The following is a 23,020-nucleotide window of genomic DNA, read 5'->3' on the forward strand; positions in this document are numbered from 1 at the left end:
TGGGTATTAACAACATGAGGAACAGCTGTGAAAACTGATGGAAAACAAGTGAAACTAATGATGATGGAGCTTGCTGTGAACATGAAGGAAAGGTGAGATGAAGGGATGTGACACCACCACATCAAAAAGTCTGGGGGACTGAAATATTACCGAATCCCAGGAATGACCCTAACCAATTATAACCAAACTTTCTGTGTCTGTGTGTGTGCATACAGTAATTTAGGAAAAATAATAAGAAAGGAGTCACAGCAAGGCAGCTTGCTAAGATTTTGAAAGAGATTTGTGCCTGTATATCCATAATTTTGTCATATCTAAATGAAATCGAGGGCAATAGTAGGTATAAAAACATTTGTAATGGTTCTGCACATAACCAGAGCACATGTGAGATGGTGTGTGTTTGTGTGTGCTGCTCGCATCCTGGTCATTTCAGAACACAGTATCCTGGGACTTCATTATACCACGCACAGCCGCGTCACGAACCCTAATTGGGTGAGTCAAAACACACAACTACGTTCACAAAATCCCCCCTGCTACAAAGACACTCAGCCGACTGCCAAGGGCAGTGTCACTTGAGCAGCCTGGCAGATGGGCCTTTCAAATTTGGTTCCTTCTGATGATGAGAGAACTAGCTGGTCCCATGGTAGGGTGGTTGCAGGTTGTCCTCAGTGTGTTTGTCATTTTTTTTGCCATGGTCTAATTCTGTGAGGTTTAGCAAAAAGCTGCTTACATGAATTGTGGGGCTGCAGAGGGAAAATGCAACTGTTGCTCATTTTAAGGCAACTGGAAGGAGTCAATTTCGCCTCAATGTCCTTCTGTTAATGATGTAAGTGTGAGTTCATGAGCAACATCAATACTGATGAAAGGAGGAGACAGAGGAGGTTTTTAAAGGAAATTTCTACTTAAAAAGCACCTCATTCAACTTACTGCCAAATCAGAATCAGAATCAGCTTTATTGCCAAGTATGCTTACACATACAAGGAATTTGTCTTGGTGACAGGAACAATACAAAAACAATACAAAAACAGCAGCAAGACGTAGATAATAATAAAAAATAAAAAATAAAACTAATTATGCACATATGTACAGACACACACATACATACATACACACATACACATGGGTAGTGCAAATCTAATACAATCTGTTATGTACAGTGCAAATACAAATCTGATATGTACAGTGCAAATTATTATTTATTTATTTTTTTTCAGAGGAATGAAATGGCAGAAGAGGTTGGGTGTGTTGGATAAATATATGTAAGAAAGAAAATACTGTGTATTGCACATAGTTATTGCTCAATGGGGCAATTTAACTGTTCATGAGATGGATAGCCTGAGGGAAAAAACTGTTCCTGTGCCTGACGGTTCTGGTGCGCAGAGCTCTGAAGCGTCGGCCAGAAGGCAACAGTTCAAAAAGGTAGTGGGCAGGATGAGTGGGGTCCAGAGTGTTTTTTCCAGCCTTTTTCCTCACTCTGGAAGAGTATAGTTCTTGAAGGTGGGGCAGGGGGCAACCAATAATCCTCTCAGCAGTCCGAACTGTCCTTTGTAGTCTTCTGATGTTTGATTTCGTAGCTGAACCAAACCAAAAGTTATTGAAGTGCAGAGGACAGACTCAAGTAAAACTGTATCAGCAGCGCCTGTGGCAGGTTGAATTTCCTCAGCTGGCAAAGGAAGTACAACCTCTGCTGCGCCTTTTTCACAATGGAGTCAATCTGGGTCTCCCACTTCAGGTCCTGTGAGATGGTAGTGCCCAGGAGCCTGAATGACTCCACTGCTGCCACAGTGCTGTTTAGAATGGTGAGCAGGGTCAGTGTTGGGGTGTTCCTCCTAAAGTCCACAATCATCTCCACCATTTTGAGCGTGTTCAGCTCAAGGTTGTTTTGACTCCACCAGACAGCCAGCTGTTCAACCTCCCTTCTGTATGCAGACTCATCTTCATCTCGGATGAGGCCAATGACAGTGGTGTCGTCTGCAAACTTCAGGAGCTTGACAGAGGTGTCCTTGGCGATGCAGTCATTGGTGTAGAGGGAGAAGAGTACATCCCTGTGGGTCACCAGTGCTGATTGTACAGGTGCTAGAAGTGAGTTTCCCCTGTCTCACAAGCTGCTGCCTGTCCATCAGAAAGCTGGTAATCCACTGACAGATAGACATGGGAACAGAGAGTTGGTGTAATTTATTCTGGAGTATAGCTGGGATGATGGTGTCGAATGCCGAACTGAAGTCCACAAAAAGGATCCTTGCATATGTCCCTGGTCTGTCCAGATGTTGCAGGATATGATGCAATCCTATGTTGACTGCATCATCCACAGACCTGTTTGCTCGATAAGCAAATTGAAGGGGATCTAGAAAGGGTCCAGTGATGTTCTTCAGGTGGGCCAACACCAGTCTTTCAAATGATTTCATGACCACAGACGTCAGGGCGACAGGTCTGTAGTCATTAAGTCCTGTGATTTTTGGTTTCTTTGGGACAGGAATAATGATTGAGTGTTTGAAGCAGCATGGGACTTCACACTGCTCCAGTGATCTATTGAAGATCTGTGTGAAGATGGGGGCCAGCTGGTTAGCACAGGATCGAAGACACACTGGTGGGATGCCATCTGGGCCTGAAGCCTTCCTCGTCTTTTGTTTCCGAAAGACGCGGCTCACATCATCTTCACAGATCTTAAGTGCAGGTTGAGTAGCAGGAGGGGGGTTGCAGGAGGTGTTGGTGTTTGTGTGAAGTGAAGGTCAGTGTGGGTGTGGGGTGTGAGATTGGGCCTTTCAAATCTGCAGTAGAACACATTCAGTTCGTCAGCCAGTTATTGGTTCCCTCCAGGGTTGGGGGTAGGAGTCCTGCAATTTGTGAGTTGTTTCATGCCACTCCACACTGATGCAGGGTCGTTAGCTGAAAACTTGTTTTTCAGCTTCTCAGAGTATCTTCTTTTAGCCACTCTGATTTCCCTGTTCAGTGTGTTCCTGGCCTGATTGTACAAGACTTTATCCCCACCCCTGTAAGCATCCTCTTTGGCCTGACGAAGCTGCCTGAGCTCTGCTGTAAACCACGGTTTGTCATTGTTGAACTTTAAATAAGTCCTAGTAGGAATGCACATATCCTCACAGAAACTGATATATGATGTAACAGTATCTGTGAGCTCATCCAGGTCTGTTGCTGCAGCCTCAAAAACACTCCAATCCGTGCAATCGAAGCAGGCTTGTAGTTCCCGCTCTGCTTCATTGGTCCATCTCTTTACAGTCTTTACTACTGGCTTGGCTGATTTTAATTTCTGCATGTAGGTTGGAAGAAGATGAACCAGACAGTGATCAGAGAGTCTCAAAGCTGCTCTAGGAACAGAGCGATATACATAATTTATTGTTGTGTAGCAATGATCCAGTATGTTCCTGTCTCTGGTGGGGCATGTGATGTTCTGTTTGTATTTGGACAGTTCACGTGTGAGATTTGCTTTGTTAAAATCCCCAAGAATAATAATAACTGAGTCCGGGTATTGTTGTTCCGTGTCTGTGATTTGATCAGCCAGCTGTTGCAGCACTGTGTTCAAACACACGTTTGGTGCGATGTACACACTCACCAGAATAAACGAGAAAAACTCCCGCGGTAAGTAAAAAGACTTACAGTTAATAAAGAGCGCTTCCAAATTAGGACAGCACATCCTCTTTAACGTTGTTACATTTGTACACCAACTTTCATTGATATAAAAGCATGTTCCACTGCCTCACGTTTTCCCCATTAACGCCACGATGCGATCTGCTCTGAACAGCTGGAAGCCCGGCAGATGTAACGCGCTGTCAGGTTTCTGTGAAGCACAAGGCAGCAGAGGTTGAAAAGTCCTTGTTTGTGCAGGTGAGGAGATGTAGTTCATCCGTTTTGTTAGGAAGAGAGCGGAGATTCGCTAATTAAATACTCGGCAGCGCTGTTCGAAATCCGTGAAGACGGAGTTTGACCAGTGCACCAGCTCGTCTCCCTCGCCTTCGTCTCTTGAACAGCAGAGCTGTGCCTCCAACTAAAATGTCTAGCAAAATGTCTGAATATTCGAAAACAGGGAAAAGATTGTCTGGTACATGCTGTCGAATGTTCAGCAGTTCGTCTCTGTTAAAACTGACTGGAAAAAGATTACTAAATACAGGACAAACAAACAAAAACAACAAAAGAACTGAGGAGCTCCACACCGAGGCAGCCATCTGCAGCACCATCATGATGTCAATGAATGCAGAGTTGATGAAAGGCAGTTTAAAAACTAATGGTGGAGACTGGGGCTAGTTGTCACACTTCTTCTTCCAGTCAATATTTATCTGGGAATGTTTATCTTTTAAAAGTCAGTTTATGTCTTGGTTAAAAAAAAAAAAAAAAAGAAGAAAAAAAAGCTATCGAACATTTCATTATTGTCCAAGAAAACAGTTCCCTGAACACATGTCATTTTTTGTGATAACCTGCCCCAAACAATTACGACAACAAACACGGTGCTATTTCTTTTCAAAATATTTTTTTTAAGCACCTCACTCATATTTGAAAACGAAAGAGGATTGTGAGATTACTGCAGGTGCAGTTTGATGTTCATAATATCGCAGTTTTGTCTCCATCTACTGAACGAATGTGTGTACTACTGCGCGCGACTATTCCAGCCGTCAACACGCATGTGTCTATTAGAAAGTAACCCTACGGCAGCCTAAGTCTCGCGAGAGTCTCGTTCGTTGTTACTACAGTTAGGTTTAGGGTTAGATTTAGTGGTAGGTTTAAGTTTTGTTTAGGGTTTAGGGTTTGAGGTAGATGTATGGTTTCTTTTAGACTCCAAATAAACAGTGTGTGGACGTAGTATGCGGCTCTCGCGAGACTTTAGGCAACCGGGCGGTTCCCTTCCACACACGACCCGTCAACGCAAGACGTTGTGTCGCAAAACAGGAGCCGTTGACGCAAAAGGTCATGTTTTGCGGCAGCTGTGTCCGGTCCAGACCCACGTGTGTTTAGTGGACTTGTGCGTTTACACGTAAGTTTTATATAGCGAATTTAATAGGCTTGAAGAGACAATGAAACAATACTGGCAACAAGCATTATACAGATGATAGGAGTTTATTACTTCAGGATCGTTTAGAGGAGAGATCTCTGTGTATGTATGAAGTGGCTAACAACAATCATTTTATTTACTGATTAATGTATCTTACACCATTTTAATGATAGAACAGCGTTGCTTCTGTTATGAATATATGAAAACGAAACGTAAGATTATTACTTAGTGTTTAGAATGCAAAAATATGAACTTTTAATAGTATTTGTCATGTTGTGTGTAGTCTTCGGCAGCACTGCAAGGTGTCTCATCTTACGAGATATCGACCGATATTTCTTTGTTTTTTTAAATCGCAGATACGATACCGATTATTTTTGTGTCCAAAAACCGATATGCATAAAGCAGAAATAAAACAAGAATTAAAAATGGATTAAGGTACAATTACAACTTAATCATTGATCACTAACTTCTGAAGGCGGACTGCTATACAAAACTAAGGGTAGTATTAATGTTGTGTCTAAAAGGAATTGATTTAACTAGTTTTAGTTGCAATATACACTTGTGCAAGGTCCCTCACTTAATATCTATCATTTAAAGTATATTGTGTCTAAATGTATCAGTAAAACAGAGGCCTGTTGCAAGAAGCTGGTTTTAGTGGCTGATGAGTTTAATCAGATGTGTGAAATGAGGAGACATACAAAATACTGTTAGAATCCAGGATCAGGGCCGGTGTTGGGTTGAAGTTTCCCCGTTGGTATCTGTTTACCCCCGGCACTACAGTACCCTATCTACCCATAACCTACACTAACTACACTACCCTACCTACACTATCCTAACCCCATACCCTATCAGGGCTAGGGGTAAACAGATTACGATGGGGAACACAATTCGATACAACACCGGAAAAACACTAAACGGATCAAGCAAGTTGATCAGAATATTACTTTGCAGTTACATTTTCAATGTGTAATATTTTAGAAATGAATGATACTGTCATAATTTGCCCATAATTGTCTGTCAGAAATGGTTGCTGTTTTGTAAGCACCTCACAGTAACACATTTTCTCACTTTAGTCTCCATCAGGATGGCGAAAAGTTTACGCAGCAAGTGGAGGAGGAAGATGAGGGCAGAGAAGAGAAAGAAGATTGCCCCCAAAGAGCTAGTACGACTCAAAGCAATGCTGGGCCTGGGAGAAAAAGGCGAGATCACCATGAAAGATGTAGCCGAGGTCGCCACCGTAGTGCCAGCTGAGAAAGTGAAAGAGAAGCCAAAAGACGTAGAGATGCAGGAAGACAATGGTGAGCTTGGCTTTTTATCAAATTAATCAAGTTGTTTTGCTTTACCTGGTTAAATGATCTCTGTGGTTGTGTTGCAGGGGATGCTGGAAAGATGGATTTGGATAGTAAGCGCAATAAAAAGACAATGCTGGATGATCAAGGGCGGTATCCTGTCTGGATGAGTCAAAGGCAGGCGAAGAAGTTGAAAGCCAAACGTATGACTAAAAAGAGCAAACCTAACAGTAAAAAGAAAGGAATTGCCTGGTAGATGAACGGATTTGCCTGTGTATGGACACCATTCCTGTAATAGTTGTACAGGAGCTTTGCTGTGCATCATTTTGATGTGCAATTTGGACATTTCCATGGACTGATTATGCAGCCTTGTGCAGACAAATACTTCACAATGTTTGCAGTTGTCAAATGTAATGACAATCTAGTAGGCACTGTTTATGGCTTATCATGGAGAATGTGAGATGAGATCAGAAGGGAATTCATTGATTGAAGAGCATATTTAATGAAATTATGGGGGAAGAGAGTCTATGTGAATACTGTAAGTACTCTGGATTCAGCATGCTACCTGGCTGACTCTTTCAATAAAATGTAGTCTGTCCCTCTCCGACTAAACGTTTATTTTTTCACCATTTGGATCTGCTTAAATTTTGAAATTGTAAAGTTTAAGGAATTGTTCACCCCAAAATGAAAATTCTCTCATCATTCACTCACCTCATACCATCCCAGATGTGTATGACTGACTGACTGACTTCTGCAGAACACAAATTAAGGTTTATTTGAAGAATATTTCAGCTCTTCAGGTCCTCACAATGCAAAGTGAATGGTGGCTAGAACTTTGAAGCTTCAAAAGCACAAAAAGGCAGTAAATGATGAGCATTTTTATTTTGGGGTGAATGATCTCTTGAAAAGTGTGTTTCTATGCAGACAGAATTATTATGGATGCGCATTACTTTTTATCTTAATAAATCCAATATACCTCACGGTGAAGTTTGTCTTTTATTTTGTGATTAAAACAAATGCACACATTGAAACAATCAATAAAGGCATACTTGCCTACAATATTGTAGGTCCATGACCATACATAAATTAGTGGATTAGTTTTTAAACCTAGTACATGCATGATCCAATGTCTTAATAATTGCTATGAAGATTGTAATTAACAGCAAACTGCTTCCAGTTTTAATCTCAATACATATCCAGTCTCAACGTATGTTGATTGACAATTGCACATTTGTAAAACCTCTCAATTCCTTGCATAAAACAGCACTGTTTTAGAATATACTGTAATATATTGGTAGTTGACATGTTAAGCAGGTACAGCAGTATCCTACAGTGTGACATGCTAGATGCCGTCTAAAGTTTTTAAACAGCATTTGTCTAATCCCTTCATAATGATTTTGTGAAATATTTGCACTTTTAGAAATTTGTCACACTTGAAGATGACTTATAATCCACGACCCATTATACATATATTTCATAATACATTCATATACATTTTAGCCTAAAATCTTACTGTATAAAAAGTGTGTTCATGTTGTCTGGCAATTACCCATATGCCTTCAATGGACCATTCTCTTTAGCCAGAGTTTATAGGCCCTTAAAACAACCAAGAAAAAGTAATTTTCTAAAAGCTCTGAATTTTCATTAAGTACATGTTTGTATATATCATACTTGTATTGTTTTAGAAAATGCAATCGGATAAAAAAATGTCATGCAAAGTGGCTAATGATCATAAATTATCATTAAAACTACATGAGCTGCACAAAGGTGGCAGGAAACAAGCCTGTGCGCCCATGACATGTTCCTTTCCACCAACCCTCGTCCACCATCTCAATGTTAGTGATGATGTCGTCTGGCATGAAGGAGATCTCATCACTGGCCTCTGCAAAAGTAATGTTGTTAATTATAAAAAATATTCCTAAAAGACGAACTAAAGTCTAGGAAACTATTCTTTAAAGTTTAAGTCAATTAAGTAATTATGAACCAATGATGATGCATTTCTGCTAAATTAACAACTTGCATTTTATTAAATTATAACATTTTTGTTTGTGTTATATTTCCCTGGCATTAAAAATAGTCAACACTGCTGCAGAGGGGTTTCTAATACAGCTGCTAATGGAGCCACAGTAAATTTGAAATTGTTCTCCTGAATGCTGTAATCCATCTCTTTTTTTTCATGGAAACTTAATAGTGTTTTTTTTTTTTTTTTTCCTTTTACTGTTGGAGCAAAGGGATGCAAAAATATTTGCTGTGGTCTCCCATTTACTGATTTACTGCTATAGAAGTTTAACCTGCTATAGTTTAGTGATGCAATGTTGAGATTTATCTGCCAATTATTGACCAAATTAAAACCTGCAAATCAGTTGTAAGCATGAAAATGCATATATATATATATATATATATATATATATATATATAATTGTGCTCAAAAGTTTGCATACCCTGGCAGAAATTATGAAATTTTGGCATTGATTTTGAAAATATGACTGATCATGCAAAAAAACTGTCTTTTATTTAAGGATAGTGATCATATGAAGCCATTTATTATCACATAGTTGTTTGGCTGCTTTGTAAATCATAATTCTAACAGAAATCACCCAAATGGCCCTGATCAAAAGTTTACATACCCTTGAATGTTTGGCCTTGTTACAGACACACAAGGTGACACACAGGTTTAAATGGCAAATAAAGGTTAATTTCCCACACCTATGGCTTTTTAAATTGTAATTAGTGCCTGTGTATAAATAGTCAATGAGTTTGTTAGCTCTCACATGGATGCACTGAGCAGGCTAGATACTGAGCCATGGGGAGCAGAAAAGAACTGTCAAAAGACCTGCGTAACAAGGTAATGGAACTTTATAAAGATGGAAAAGGATATAAAAAGATATCCAAAGCCTTGAAAATGCCAGTCAGTACTGTTCAATCACTTATTAAGAAGTGGAACATTCGGGGCCTCCAGTGACCTTGGCTTGGTATCAAGAAAATTGCCATTTAAACCTGTGTGTGTCACCTTGTGTGTCTGTAACAAGGCCAAACATTCAAGGGTATGTAAACTTTTGATCAGGGCCATTTGGGTGATTTCTGTTATCATTATGATTTAAAAAAGAGCCAAACAACTATGTGATAATAAATGGCTTCATGTGTTCACTATCCTTAAATAAACTATATTTTCAAAATCGATGCCAAAATCTCACAATTTCTGCCAGGGTATGCAAACTTTTGTGCACAACTGTGTGTGTGTGTGTGTGTGTATATATAATATATACAATGGTTTATTTAAAATTAATTAGTAACACACTTTGTAAAAACTCAAATCTGTAAAGGGTTGGCACTCCTAAGAATATGTAACATTTAATTTTTATACCTTCTTGTTCTCACGTTAATGTGGAAAAGCCACCGTAAGTGGACGTGACAGTTGTAAAAGCGGAACTTTGCTATAGGCTACATGATGAGGGAAACCATCCAAAATGCTTTGACACCAGCAGGCTTTGACTTCTGAGGCATCGGTATATCCATTAATGCTGCATGATTGATTGAATTCAGATTGAAATCACAAAATGGCTTTGCACAATTACTAATCCTTAAAAGGCTAAATTTAAAATATAGTCTGCATTCAGCGCTTCAGTCAGCACTCTGTGAGCTGAGTGGCACCCTTTAGCGGTCTGAACAGCATTATCCCGATATAATACAGAATTTAAAAGAGGGTTTTGTTTCTTTGGTTAAATCTTTTTATTTTTTTATTTTATGATGTGGTGGACATTTCAGTGGATTTGCCCAACATATACATAGTGTGAATTTGTAATGTTCTATGATAAACAGTGCATACATGCAAAATGTGAATTCTGTTGTTTTGAACTGCAAAACAGAAGTGCAAAAATGTTTTAGAAGAACAAATGAACCTTTTTTTCTTATCAATCATCATGTTATTATATTTAGTTATTTTTTGTATCTTCTATTTATCTTTTATCGTATCTCTCTTTAAATTTTTGGCCTGTCATGTGTTCAACAGATACAATCCATGTTCAATATAAATTATTTATTGTTAGAATAGTAAAAAAAAGTATCTGTATCTTTTTGTAAATTCTTAAAGCATAATTCGTAAGTAAAACAGTGATTTGATGACAAAACAAGGTGAGTGGCAAATATCTGTATCGGCCTATAGTTTTTTGTTAAAATCTGTACTGGCCAAAAATTTTGATATTGGTGCATCCCTACTACAGTTTACTTCTGTGTTACAAACCCGGAAATGTGAAAATGGTCCATTAAATTGTTATGACTTATGGTTGTACATACCTCCTTGGTAGTCATAAATGGCCATGGCTGACTGTCCACCACTTAGATCTTCATAGTCATTATCAGCAACTGTTGGAGAAGCATAATAGAGGAATTACAGCCATTAACATTCAGAAACATTCAAATCAATCCTAATGAAACAATCTGTTTTCTCTCCTTGTGGCCTTAATAACACTTCGAGCTCTGTTAGATCAAACAGCTGCTGAGAACATGGATTCATTTCCTAGAACAATCTAGTACATGGGAATTTACTTCAGTTGTGAAGCAATGGGCAATCCAATTAGTTAGGTAGCAGGGATAGTACAGTACATGTAAAGAGGTTGTAAACCTGCAGGAGTGTATGTGTCAATATCCTCGTAATCTTCATCCTGTGGTATAGGAGGAGGAGAAACACAACTAGCATATGGTTCCTCCTGCTCCTCTTCCTCCAGGAGGTCGGCAGAGCGGGGAGGCAGAGATGGCGGCTCCTCATAGTCCGGCTGCTCCTCCACCTGCACATTAGGCCTACTTGTCTTAAAATGATCACGTGCCTTACATTTCACTGACTTGCATGCTATAGAAAAAACAGTATACATTAATCTTTGACTAAGTTAAGGTTGTGCATGGTCTTGCCTGTACTTCAGTCTCTGGTTCATCTCTGGGAATTTTAGGCAGTTCTCTGAATGTCTGTTGGGGTTTCTGGGCTGTTGGTACAGGAGGAGGCTTCTGGTTCTCTTCCTCTTCTTCATGCCTGCTCTCCTCCTTTAAAAAGAAAACAATCAGCAAAACATTCATTAGCACAAAGAAGTAAAGGCTGCTGCATGTGGGTGTTTCTATTTAAAGTGCACTGTGCATAGCTATTTTTGCATGTGTGGTAAACATGTTTTGAAGACATATGTGAACCTGTCTGCATCGAGCCTCCTCTTGTTCTCTCTTCTCTCTTGCGAGCCTTCTGGCTCTCTCTTCCTCTGCTCTCTTTCTGTTCTCTTCGTCTGAGGCCTTTGCCATGTTCTCAAACCGAGCCTTGAGGTTTCCAGCTCCAACGCTTGCTGCAAACACCAGCAACAGATTAGCAATCATCTGCAGTGGCCCAAACAAGTATTTGGACATTTAAAATGTATGAATATCAATGCATTAAGTAAAACATACTGCACTACCTGTAGTTACGGCACTGTTTCTGAGCCATATTCCAATTACTTTTAACCAACTGTCTATTAATTAGGGCTGTCAATTTAATGTTAATTCAATGTGATTATATAAAAAAAAAAAATTACACATTAATAAAGAATAAATGCAATTAATAATGTCCCCAGACCGTAATAAGGAAAATTCTTACAATTCTTAAAAGAAAGAAATTCAAGCTTGAAGTAGCACGTTTTCAGCAGGGGGCAGTAAGCCAAAGGCAACGCACGGCAGTACAGACAACAAACCACACTTTTCAGACAGCAGACAGCTCAAGATGAGAACATGTTCTTGCAGTCAAACACTGCTGGACGGAGCGCAATCAGAGATTTTTTTTAGCCAGAGATGGACCACTTGTATTAAAATGAATGGGAGAAATTGGAACACCCAATATGGCGGATGTAGAAAATGAAGTCCCGTCTTACATGTAAAAGAGCCAATCACCTTTTAGATACAGACATCACCTGTCAGTCAACTCGAGAACACACATGTGCATTAGCTGGAATAGCCTATGCGTGATCTGAGCTAAATAAGCACAATTTATCGGGGGCCTTGGTAGCTCAGCGAGTATTGACGCTGACTACCACCCCTGGAGTCACGAGTTCAAATCCAGGGTGTGCTGAGTGACTCCAGCCAGGTCTCCTAAGCAACCAAATTGGCCCAGTTGCTAGTGAGGGTAGAGTCACATGGGGTAACCTCCTCATGGTCACGATTAGTGGTTCTCGCTCTCAATGGGGCGCGTGGTAAGTTGTGCGTGGATCGCGGACAATAGCACGAGCCTTCACATGCTGTGAGTCTCCACGGTGTCATGCACAGTGAGCCACGTGGTAAGATGCGTGGATTGACTGTCTCAGAAGCGGAGGCAACTGAGACTTGTCCTCCGCCACCCGGATTGAGGCCAGTAACCACGCCACCACGAGGACCTACTAAGTAGTGGGAATTGGGCATGCCAAATTGGGGAGAAAAGGGGATAAATAAAAAAAGGAAGCACAATTTATGATGCCATTGTTGTAGGGCTGCAACTAATGATTATTTTGATAATCGATTAATCTAATGATTATTAGAATGATTATTCGACTATTCAACGATTGCAACGATTAATCATTAGCTCTTAACTGATTATTCAGTTTGTGCCCCGACTTAAAAGGTTGTATTAAACGTGCTTACTAACAATAAAGAGGACATAATATTTTTTTTTTAAATACCTCTAAATAACATTCACTGAATAAAAGGGATTTTTCTTCAGTTTAATTCAGTAAAGTAATTCACTGCAAAAAATCCTATTGTTATCAAGTGTTTAATCTTGTTTTCCATTTAAAATTGTCTAAAAATCCTTAAAACAAGATACAATTACTTGAGAAGCAACATATAAGATATTTAGACTTACTTTAAGAGAATGTATCTTAAATATAAGTGTATTTTGTATATAAGTGTATTTTTTCACTTGGTTATACTTCTGCGAGTGCAGTAAAGACAAAATATACTTACATGCAAGATCTATTCTCTAAAAGCAAGTCTAAATATATATGTTGCTTCTCAGGTGAATGCATCTTTTAAAGGATTTTTAGATATTTTAAAATATTTGTATTTTTAATATTGTATTCAACATTCTCAGATAAAACAAATTTCTTCTGCAGTATAGCTGCTAAAGTAAATGCATATTGTTTTAAAGGAGTTTTAGATATTTATATTGGAAAACAAGCCAAAACAAAAGCAAATCAAAAACATATTTTGTTGCAGTGTATTATGGGGCGAAGACTACCCTCTGTCACCTTTCTGTTCACTTCAATCCATCTTTAACTCACAAAACAAACAAACTCTCTCTTATTAATAAAGCTGCGTATTGCCAATTTTCTTCACGATAAGAAATGCACAGTGACACATTTATTATGAATCAATAAGTCGAGACTCACGAGCCATCATGTTATAATCTAGCTGCATTAAGCGTGTGCGCTCGAGGGATGAGCGTCTCTGCGACAGTGTGCATCAGCTGGGTGCAGCTTCAATCTCTCCCCCTTAGATCGGGACACTTCACACAACTCATAGAAGAGGCGCTGATCACACAGAGAAATGACCGTTACAGAGTTTGTAGTTATTTACACGACCTGCTTCCGTAATATCTGAACTTTAATAAAGCTATAACGCATTAAATATAACTGCATTAAAGATGGAACTTCGGGGTGTTTCCTTTAAAGACGCTCGACACACAAGTTTTGCTCCAGCTCCAGCTCCACTTATTCAACAACGAGAGTGCTTCTGTATTTACTTATTTTGTATTTTTGCATTATAAATATATGTGCTTTGATCATAATCTTGACTAACTGTTTTGGAGATTTCTGTCTTTCCCCATTCAAGTAGATAGGAACTGTGCTTTTATGGCACTTTACTATCCATGGAAAATAGAGTGGAAAACAGTGCCCACTTTTCCAGCCATCTGGGTTCTGGGAAGTATTTTCTCCATTAATTTCTTCCATAGACTTTCCATAAAATCCTTCATAAAGAGTTCTAAGCCATGAACCAAACCACCAGCTCTGAGGTGAATCACAATATTACAAACTTTGTTTTGAAGCAAAAAATCTGACAAAATGACAAAGGTACAAAACTGTGTATGAGAGCACGAACTACATTCCGATAAAGCATTGTGAATGACGTAATCAAATACAAAGAGATGGAAATATATATATATCCTAGTAACACGGGTGTAGTTCATCACATTAAATATGCACATGTTCCACTAACGTTTGACAACCAAATATTTTATTCCACTTATTTCATTTTAAACATATATATATTAAACCTAACAAACTTTGCTGTACTTCTTTAAAATAAATGCCAATTGGTTTGTTGTCTAATGCAATGACATTCACACATTTTCAAGCATGGCTTTAGTGTCTAAATACATTTTGGTGTCACTGTTTAACACAAAACTTACTACCCAAAACCAATCAGATCAAATGTAATATCTTGCATTAAAGACACTCACAGGCCTCAAAAGCTTGAGGTTTTTCATATGATGATGTTGGAGACTCCATGTCTTTGAATGAAGCTGCACTCTACAAGAAAAACTCTCAATGCACATTTACTGGGAAATTATCAAACATTTTGCTACAAACCAAGAAATATATAATGAATCTGTTAGGTCTCTTAATTACCTTATCCATGCGATCTGCCTCGACTCCATAACGTCCTCCAAAGCCCTTTGCATAGTCTGAGAGACATAATGAGCCCTTATGCTACTTTAAGTATACTTGCACATTATGTAAAACAGATCTAAATGAATTACATCTTGAGATTTGCTTCTCAGTTTAATACATCACATTTGGTGATAATAACTTCATTAACAGTCTGTACTTGAAGTTTTGTCTTTGTATTCATAAACCTCTATTTTTCGTCACCCCACAATACATTTTACACCAAAGCCTTTGACATAATCTGGGCAATGCAAGACAATTATGGATGGCAGTTGATGTGATACTAATGCAGCATACAATATGAAGAGTGATTTTAAAAAAGGTTCTCTTGAGGTAAATGACTACGAAATACTTTATAGTACCTTTTTGTGACTGATGTTTCTCTGTTTCTCCTTTGTAGTCGTAACCCAAGGCAGCCTTGTCCACCTTCTCTTTTTCCACTCCGTATTTCCCCCCAAACCCTTTTGCATAGTCTGCGAGAAGTCAAGACAACACAATTTTGCTACTCTTCCTTCAAAAGGAGGCCTCAGTATGGACTAAGGACCAGGATGCTGGTCAATATCAGTAACAGAAAGTACCTTTCTGTGACTGGTGTTTCTCAGTCTCGCCTTTGTAGTCGTAACCCAAGGCAGCCTTGTCCACCTTCTCTTTTTCCACTCCGTATTTCCCCCCAAACCCTTTTGCATAGTCTGCGAGAAGTCAAGACAACACAATTTTGCTACTCTTCCTTCAAAGGGAGGCCTCAGTATGGACTAAGGACCAGGATGCTGGTCAATATCAGTAACAGAAAGTACCTTTCTGTGACTGGTGTTTCTCAGTCTCGCCTTTGTAGTCGTAACCCAAGGCAGCCTTGTCCACCTTATCCTTTTCCACTCCATATTTTCCCCCAAAGCCTTTTGCGTAGTCTTTGAAAAGTCAAGAGAACAGAATTATGCTTTATATCTGCTCTTCCTCCAAAAGGAGGCCAATATACAGTATACACTGTATATTGAGGACAAGTATGCTGGTCAATATCTGTAAAAGCAGAGCTCTAAATGACCTTTCTGTGACTGGTGTTTTTCAGTCTCGCCTTTGTAGTCGTACCCCATCGCAGCCTTGTCCACCCTCTCTTTCTGTACACCATACTTGCCACCAAAACCTTTGGCATAATCTTGGTGAAAGCACAAAGTTTACCATTAGAAGTGACTGCAAAAAACAGGAAAGTAAACAATTATGAGTGAGGTTCAAATATGAGATATTTGAACGTATAACTACCTTTCTGAGAGGCATGCTGCTGTACTTCACCCTTATACTCATAATTCATGGCAGACTAATTGAGTAGAGAATAAAGAAAGATAATAGGTAGAGACCAACAAAGTTACTAATCCATGTGTGCAAATACAGACTGGTTTATCAATGATTACTGTAGTGGACAATGGACAGAGAGTTTCTAACCTTGTCCACACGGTCCTTCTGTACTCCAAATTTTCCCCCGAACCCCTTCGCTGCATCTGTCTGGGATGAGTGCTGCTCTACCTCTGCCACATAGTTGTGCCCTAAAGCACCCTGGATAAATTCAACACACAATCTTAATTTTTTTTATTACAATACATGTGAGAACCAGTGGTATTTGTTGTCATTGACATCAAACCTGCCGCAGCGCATCTTGATGCGCCAAGTTTGAATATGAGCATGCGTAAATGAGATGAGCACTATGGCGAAGGGAAGATTGTTAGTAAATAATGCCTTACATTTCAGTCTATTACTCAAGCAAAACTACTGTATGGATTCAGAACCTTTGGAATATAGCATATGGGTTGAATGGGCTACTTTTGGAGCTTGACAGCCCCTGGTCACTGTGTATTCACAAAAAAAAAAAAAAAAAAACGAACTTTCACTATCGTCAGCTTTACTCAATCCTCCCATGTTCATATTACTCAAAAGATTAATGTAACCAAAGGAATTTAAATTAAATAAGTTGATTAAACTGTCTTGTCAGAATTAGGTAATCCATTTGCGTTGGGACAACATGAATATTTTTTGTTTGGATGACGGAAACTGGGCAGAGGACTTCTTGTTCCCAGCTTGTTTTGCATAGGACTCGACAAGGAGTGTAAATGTTAAAAATGTTAAAATTGTTTGTGTTATTTTATGTGTCTCTGTGCGAGATGAATATAAAAGGGGAGACTTGTTAGTGTTTAAGGTTTTATGTTGAGATTTAGAAGAATTAATGTTGTAGATGGTAGTTTCTAGATTGTAGAGGTTACCATCATAGTGAAGAGTGGAGCTTGAGCTTACGATGAGGACCACTAAAGTTTGAGTTATTTTGACATGTTAAATTTTGTTGGGTTTCCTTGAAGTATTTAATTTGAAATTACATGGCAATTTTGATTTAAGAAAACTAATTTCAAACACGTGGAACCACTGCCTATGATTGAATCAAGTTCAGCCAAAGAGTTTTTGGGTGTTGTTGCACGAGCATTTTCCAAAACACCTCCTTTTGTACGGAAGAAAGGTATATGGTTTGGAACTGGAATGGCTAAATTATTATTTTAAACTTAATCAACTTCAAATGAATTATTTATTTATTTTCAATCGAATTCATTCAGTTCTTCCTCAAAATTAAGCCAATATGATGTTACTAAATCATCAATTAACTAGGTTTCTTAGTTATCTATTGATACATGATGAAAACAAAGAAAGAATGAGAGTTAAACACCTTTAGGGAGCAGATATGATTCTAACTTAGATAATAGATCATATCATTGGTCTTGAGTCTAACCTTGTCCATTCTGTCTTTTTCCACTCCAAATTTTCCTCCGTAACCGTAAGAGGCTTTAGGGCCCTTCTCCATCTCTTGCTTCTTAACCACCTTATGTTCTTGGGACACCTTCTCCCTGAGTTCTGCAATACTGCACACAAACACAGGCATGCTGCATGTTACTACATGTTTCTGCATGTTGCACATGACAAGGGAATTTGGTAGGCACTCAACTTGATTTCAACATAAATTCTTTGTTGCAGAATTTAAGGGTGCACATTCTGGTTTAGCATTTATGGCTCTATTTTAAAGCTAGTGGTATAGTTCAACCTCTTATTCCGCTTCTGAGTTTTGACATGATGTAACTTCACAGTTATCTGTCCATATTTGGAAATACAACTCAAGTCGGCAGCAATTCTACTTCCTATTTCCTCTCTGCAGTCAGTGACGCTCCTTCTGCTGTGTTTTCAGTTCAATGCAAGATGGTGCGAATACAACAACCTGCCTTTGCTACATGCAAGATACAGTAGTCTTAAATAATTTCAGAAGGACGACTGAATCTGAGATTTAACAAAGAATAGATCAAATTTCAAGCTCTCTAATATATGAACCATTAGCTAATTTGTATTAGGAATTACCTGATATGTTCTTTTCGGCCTGATCCTTCAATGGTCTTGGCACCCCATCTCTGCTCCTGCTCTGAGACATCATTCTAAAACAGACACATCTTCTCAGTTCTCGATGTGTTTGAGGCATTATTTGTGCATCAAATTATTATATTATATTACATAGTAAAATATATGGAAGAAAAACATGTTAACAGCAACTGGTGAAATATCTAGTGTGTCGGGGTAGGTGGAGATGTTGGAAGGGTGTTTTCCTGTCTGCATACCTCAAAATTTGGATCTGTCTCCCAGTCATCCCCCTCCGATTCCACCTTCACATTAACATCATGTCCTACCACAGATTTCCACATCTATAGAGAAACAGAGAAAGCAAAGATTCCATGGCTCACGTTACATTTCCTTATGCATGCTTAGGTTTAAAATGCATCCTTAAAAAATGACAAATAAATAAATACTCACAAATGTCTGATATACATATTTTGATCAGAAAGTGACTTATAAACCTGGTGTAAAAAGTAAATAATTTAACAGTAGCCTATAGCTTTAGTGGTGTCAAAATTAAAACTTTAAGAACTTGATAATGTAATCCACATGTTGCATATTTATATATATATATATATATATATATATATATATGTTTCCACATATGGAAGTTTTTTATTATTGCAGATTTACATTAATATTTAACTTGAATGTAATGTGAATATAACGAGTTAGTGTTGTTGCACTTTGCAAGTTCCTCATTTTCACTAGAGTATCAATATAAATTCATGCCCACAGTAAATAATAATAATAATTACAATTTTTACATTTGTTTAGTGATCTAAATCACGAACACCGTGATACATGCGCAGTTACATTGGCGACAGTATAATGAAATACACAAATTTGACTTCCTGCAACGAAAAAAGTTCATGCAACTCACGATAATTCACCCACTTCCGGACAAAATGCACTTGCGTTTTTTCTTAAAGCTTCGGGTGGTAACAATACGCGCTGATAAAAATGATTACTCACATTACAATGCTTGTATTCCCGGTTGTGTGTCCGTACAGTATCACTATCGGTGCGCGATAAACCCCAGACCAGACACGCGCTCAAATGCGCGCTCTTACTACAGACGCGCGTCCACGTGACGCGCAGCTGAGATTAGTCAAAAATGATTTGAGAGACCCCACGCATGAAACTACGCAACACACCGTTTATGTCTTCCCATAAATAGACTTTATTTCCAAAAAAAATAGCCCCTACAACAGGGTAGCAGGAGGAAGAGGAGGGATCATTTACATAGATAAAACACTGACTGGGCTGTGCTTAAAATCTCACTGTTAATAGAGACAATATTTGAACCACAATCTACTGCAGCCCTATGAGATCAGAGTGTGAACAGGAAGTCTTTCGGCTCTGGCTCAGAAAACTGCTATGAAAGCTGAGCATTAATGACTTTATGAAGCATACAGTATCTAAGAACTGAAACAGTCAAAATATTTAAACAAACTGGTAATAAAATGATCCAAGTTCAAGCTATTTAAGCCACAGAAGGGGAAATAAATGGAATAGTAGTCCAGAGATGGACCAAGCATGATGCATTAAAGGACACAAAACAACAACAAAGAAAACAAAGAAAAATGACAGTATTGCACCAAGTTGGCAAATGAGTCAGCCATAAAATGGATAAACACCCTTACACAAATCTAGAGTTCTGGCAAACTTGCTGATCTTTAATTTTACATGCAAATTATCTTGTATTTTGCTGCAAATTATTGCCGGAAGTTTACAGATCTTCACCGGTAGTGGTGAACTTGTGGCAAACCTTTGGCAACAATGGACAATTTGCCAATACTGGTAAACACTTCTATGGCAAACCAGTGGCAACAATGAAGAATTTGCCACCGGGGTATTGGCCACCGCCAGGAGTCTTGATTTATGTAGCACACTGGGACAGCTGCGAAGACTGCCGACGGGTCTCGCCTAGTACAGACATGCAGCATCCGCATCATATGCCATTACATTTCATCTGAATGTTTCCATTTTATGAATGCATAAACAGGCAGATTACAAGTAAACAGATTACAGGAAGTCGGAATGTGGTTGAAACAGTCTTATGCCTAACTTTACACAATCGTGCATAAAGACAAAATGAAAGACCCGCGATCCTAATATGTAAAGAAACAAATATATAGACCCTGTACAGTGTCAACTCAATTTACATTTTTTAAATTACATTTGAAGATGCATAAAACAAGTCCTTCGTTCATGAGATAGCAACTAGTGCTCTAGTGTTACTGGTATGAACAAGCCCCACTAAAGGGATAGTTCACCCAAAAAAGAAAATTCTCTCATTATTTACTCACCCTCATGCCATCCCAGATGCGTGACTTTCTTTCTTCTGTAGAACACAAATGAAGATTTTTAGAAGAATATCTCAGCTCTGTAGGTCCATACAATGCAAATAGTGACCAAAACTTTTAAGCTCCAAAAAGCATGTCAAGGCAGCATAAAAGGACTCCAGTTTTTAAATCCATGACTTCAGAAGTGATATGATAGGTGTGAGTGAGAAACAGATCAATATTAAAGCCCTATTTTTTTTTAATTTTTTTTTTAACTATAATCTATTTTCAAACAGTCCTCCTATGCACTTTCACAAGAGTTCTTCTTTGTTGTTTTTTTGCTGATTTGCATTCTTCATGCGTATCGCCACCTACTGGGCTGTTGTGAAAATATTATTTATTTATTCTTTTCCATTGCTTTATCCCTCCCTTTTTTCTTCTTTCATCTCCCTGCTCAGTAGGTGGCGGTATGCTTCAAGAATGCACAGAAGAACAGTTCCGTACTCTCATGAACACGCATTGGAGAGCTGGTGAAAGTGGAGATTTATAGTAAAAAGGGACTTGGATATTGTTCTGTTTCTAACCCACGCTTATCATATTGCTTCAGAAGACATGGATTAAACCACTGGAGTCGTATGGATTACTTTTATGCAGCCTTAATGTGCTTTTTGGAGGTTTTGTCACCACTTACTTTCATTGTATTGACAAACAGAGCTGAGATATCTTTGTGTTCTGCAGAAGAAAGTAAGCCTTACACATCTGGGATGGCATGAGGGCAAGTAAATGATGAGAGAATTTTCATTTTTAGGTGATACTATCTCTGTAAAACAGGGTGGAGCTGATTTTGGCAAAGAGCATTCTGACAAAAACAAACAGATTAGATGTAACTTTGGTAAATAAGCAAGAAAACAAAAACGTAAATTAACCCTGTGTTAATTTATGTGTCAATTTGATTTGTATAATAAACCAATGAGTATGTAACTGTCTCTCTTTCAGTAAGGCGTGCTCTGTCTTTCTCAGTATTGTGTTCTGGGTCTCTTTCACAGATATCCTCCCATGCATAACAGCAGCAGCACGTGAACAGTTAGCAGGTACAGTGACACCAGCAGAGGGGTGCGCTGGCGAGAACAGAATGCGACTCGCAGCATCCGCAGCAGCCCAGGTCCACCACTTCGAGTCTAAGTGTCATAGAAACATTATATCATGTTATATCATGGCTGTATGTATTATACAAGCTGTTATTGTACTGTATTCAGGGTTTGTGATTACCCTTGTAATGGCGCCCTCTGGTGGCTCAATAAGGACAGCAGTCTCCGACATCTTCGCTTCAGATGCTGTCTGCCACTCTCCCTGCGTATAACTGTAAAGGATGAAGAAAATATTCACATTTCTTATTTAATGGTTAATAAATATTGCATGTTTATGTTTAAGTAAGGTACATGAATTTAAACGTAAAGTCGATATGAAATCAAAATTGAACCTATTTACTTTCTTAATACACGTTTAACGATTAACAATTTTCACGATTCAATCAACATTCCGATGGATAAAAACCCACCCTGATTTTTTTCTCTTTGAATATCAAGCTGCAATTGGAAACATATCACATTACAGAAGTAAAATGGGTTGCAAACGCTGTTTCACATTGACTTTAAATCTGTACATCTTTTTGTAAAAAACTCAATTTGTTTCAGATGTATATATTTCTGTTTCACTGTTTAAGGTGGTCATTGGTCTTGTCTCATCACACTGTGAACATCCTGTCTATGGCAGTCTGCAGCAAGAACGGCCAGAGTCCGGAAGGTAATCTGAGATTATGGTCAAACCGTTTGAGGTGATCCTGTGTGGCAATGAGCTGCTCCTCTACCCTGAGTCTCTGTTCTGTCTCCTCATCCAGCCTGACCAAAACACACATATCGAAACGTTACTGTACATCAAGGAAAATTGCTTGATTAAGCATAATTGATGATAAGACTAAACTTGGAAGCAGCACCTTCTCTGGAGTTCAATGCACTCGGCTTTATATCCCTCACTGTGCTCAAGAGGGCCACCAGGGGCAGCATCTACTGCAAGGTTTCCCTAAAAGACACAGCACATGAATACCTCAGCACTCTAGATCATTGATTTAAATTATAGAGTTATAAAGTTATATATTGTAAAGAAACAGCCTATTGTGAGGATGGGTAAAACAACTTAAAGAGCCCATATTATGCTCATTTACAGGTTCATAATTTTATTTTGGGGGTCTACTAGAATAGGTTACATGCTTTAATGTTCAAAAAACACATTATTTTTCTCATACTGTACATTGCTGCAGCACCTCTTTTCACCCTCTGTCTGAAACGCTCTGTTGAAGCTTCTGTCTCTTTAAAGCCCCCCTTTCCGAAAAGCCCA

The 23,020-nt window shown here is 38.6% G+C and overlaps 3 protein-coding genes across 7 annotated transcripts in view; 1 reads left to right on the forward strand and 2 right to left on the reverse strand.

Annotated features, from left to right (window-relative positions):
* Positions 1 to 4,897: 4,897 nt before the first annotated feature.
* llph (LLP homolog, long-term synaptic facilitation factor) lies at positions 4,898 to 7,265 on the forward strand. 2 transcript variants are annotated; one of them, XM_051691192.1, is made up of 3 exons: positions 4,898 to 4,978; positions 6,070 to 6,294; positions 6,372 to 7,265. In XM_051691192.1, exons 2-3 carry the CDS (start codon positions 6,081 to 6,083, stop codon positions 6,539 to 6,541), a joined length of 384 nt encoding a protein of 127 aa, XP_051547152.1. In that variant the 5' UTR covers positions 4,898 to 4,978; positions 6,070 to 6,080; the 3' UTR covers positions 6,542 to 7,265. The 2 variants fall into 2 exon arrangements, with proteins under 2 accessions (XP_051547152.1, XP_051547153.1); XM_051691193.1 differs by lacking the exon at positions 4,898 to 4,978 and adding an exon at positions 4,983 to 5,098.
* Positions 7,263 to 19,437, reverse strand: hcls1 (hematopoietic cell-specific Lyn substrate 1). Of its 2 annotated transcripts, XM_051691172.1 has the most exons (17): positions 19,314 to 19,437; positions 18,563 to 18,646; positions 18,309 to 18,382; positions 17,692 to 17,821; positions 16,365 to 16,475; positions 16,185 to 16,239; positions 15,970 to 16,080; positions 15,725 to 15,835; positions 15,509 to 15,619; positions 15,293 to 15,403; positions 14,892 to 14,947; positions 14,723 to 14,792; positions 11,461 to 11,606; positions 11,191 to 11,319; positions 10,907 to 11,069; positions 10,579 to 10,647; positions 7,263 to 8,167 (listed from the first exon to the last, which is right to left on the reverse strand). In XM_051691172.1, the coding sequence occupies exons 2-17, from the start codon at positions 18,644 to 18,646 to the stop codon at positions 8,034 to 8,036; spliced, it is 1,665 nt and encodes a 554-aa protein (XP_051547132.1). In that variant the 5' UTR covers positions 19,314 to 19,437; the 3' UTR covers positions 7,263 to 8,033. The 2 variants fall into 2 exon arrangements, with proteins under 2 accessions (XP_051547132.1, XP_051547133.1); XM_051691173.1 differs by lacking the exon at positions 15,509 to 15,619 and having other exon boundaries at positions 19,314 to 19,434.
* Positions 19,438 to 19,579: 142 nt separating this feature from the next.
* The window catches only part of LOC127436781 (golgin subfamily B member 1-like), a 35,598-nt gene continuing 32,157 nt past the window's right edge, over positions 19,580 to 23,020 (reverse strand). The window contains exons 17-20 of one of the 3 annotated variants that reach the window (XM_051691153.1): positions 22,620 to 22,705; positions 22,453 to 22,524; positions 21,896 to 21,986; positions 19,580 to 21,804 (exon numbers count right to left, since the gene is read on the reverse strand). In XM_051691153.1, coding sequence (XP_051547113.1) covers positions 21,667 to 21,804; positions 21,896 to 21,986; positions 22,453 to 22,524; positions 22,620 to 22,705 — 387 coding nt within the window. In that variant the 3' untranslated portion in view covers positions 19,580 to 21,666. Of the gene's footprint in view, positions 21,805 to 21,895; positions 21,987 to 22,184; positions 22,525 to 22,619; positions 22,706 to 23,020 lie in introns of those variants that run through there. The other 2 variants (XM_051691154.1, XR_007896458.1) reach the window with 2 other exon arrangements.

The sequence above is a fragment of the Myxocyprinus asiaticus genome, chromosome 47 (assembly GCF_019703515.2).
Source record: "Myxocyprinus asiaticus isolate MX2 ecotype Aquarium Trade chromosome 47, UBuf_Myxa_2, whole genome shotgun sequence".
NCBI classification, from domain to species: domain Eukaryota; kingdom Metazoa; phylum Chordata; class Actinopteri; order Cypriniformes; family Catostomidae; genus Myxocyprinus; species Myxocyprinus asiaticus.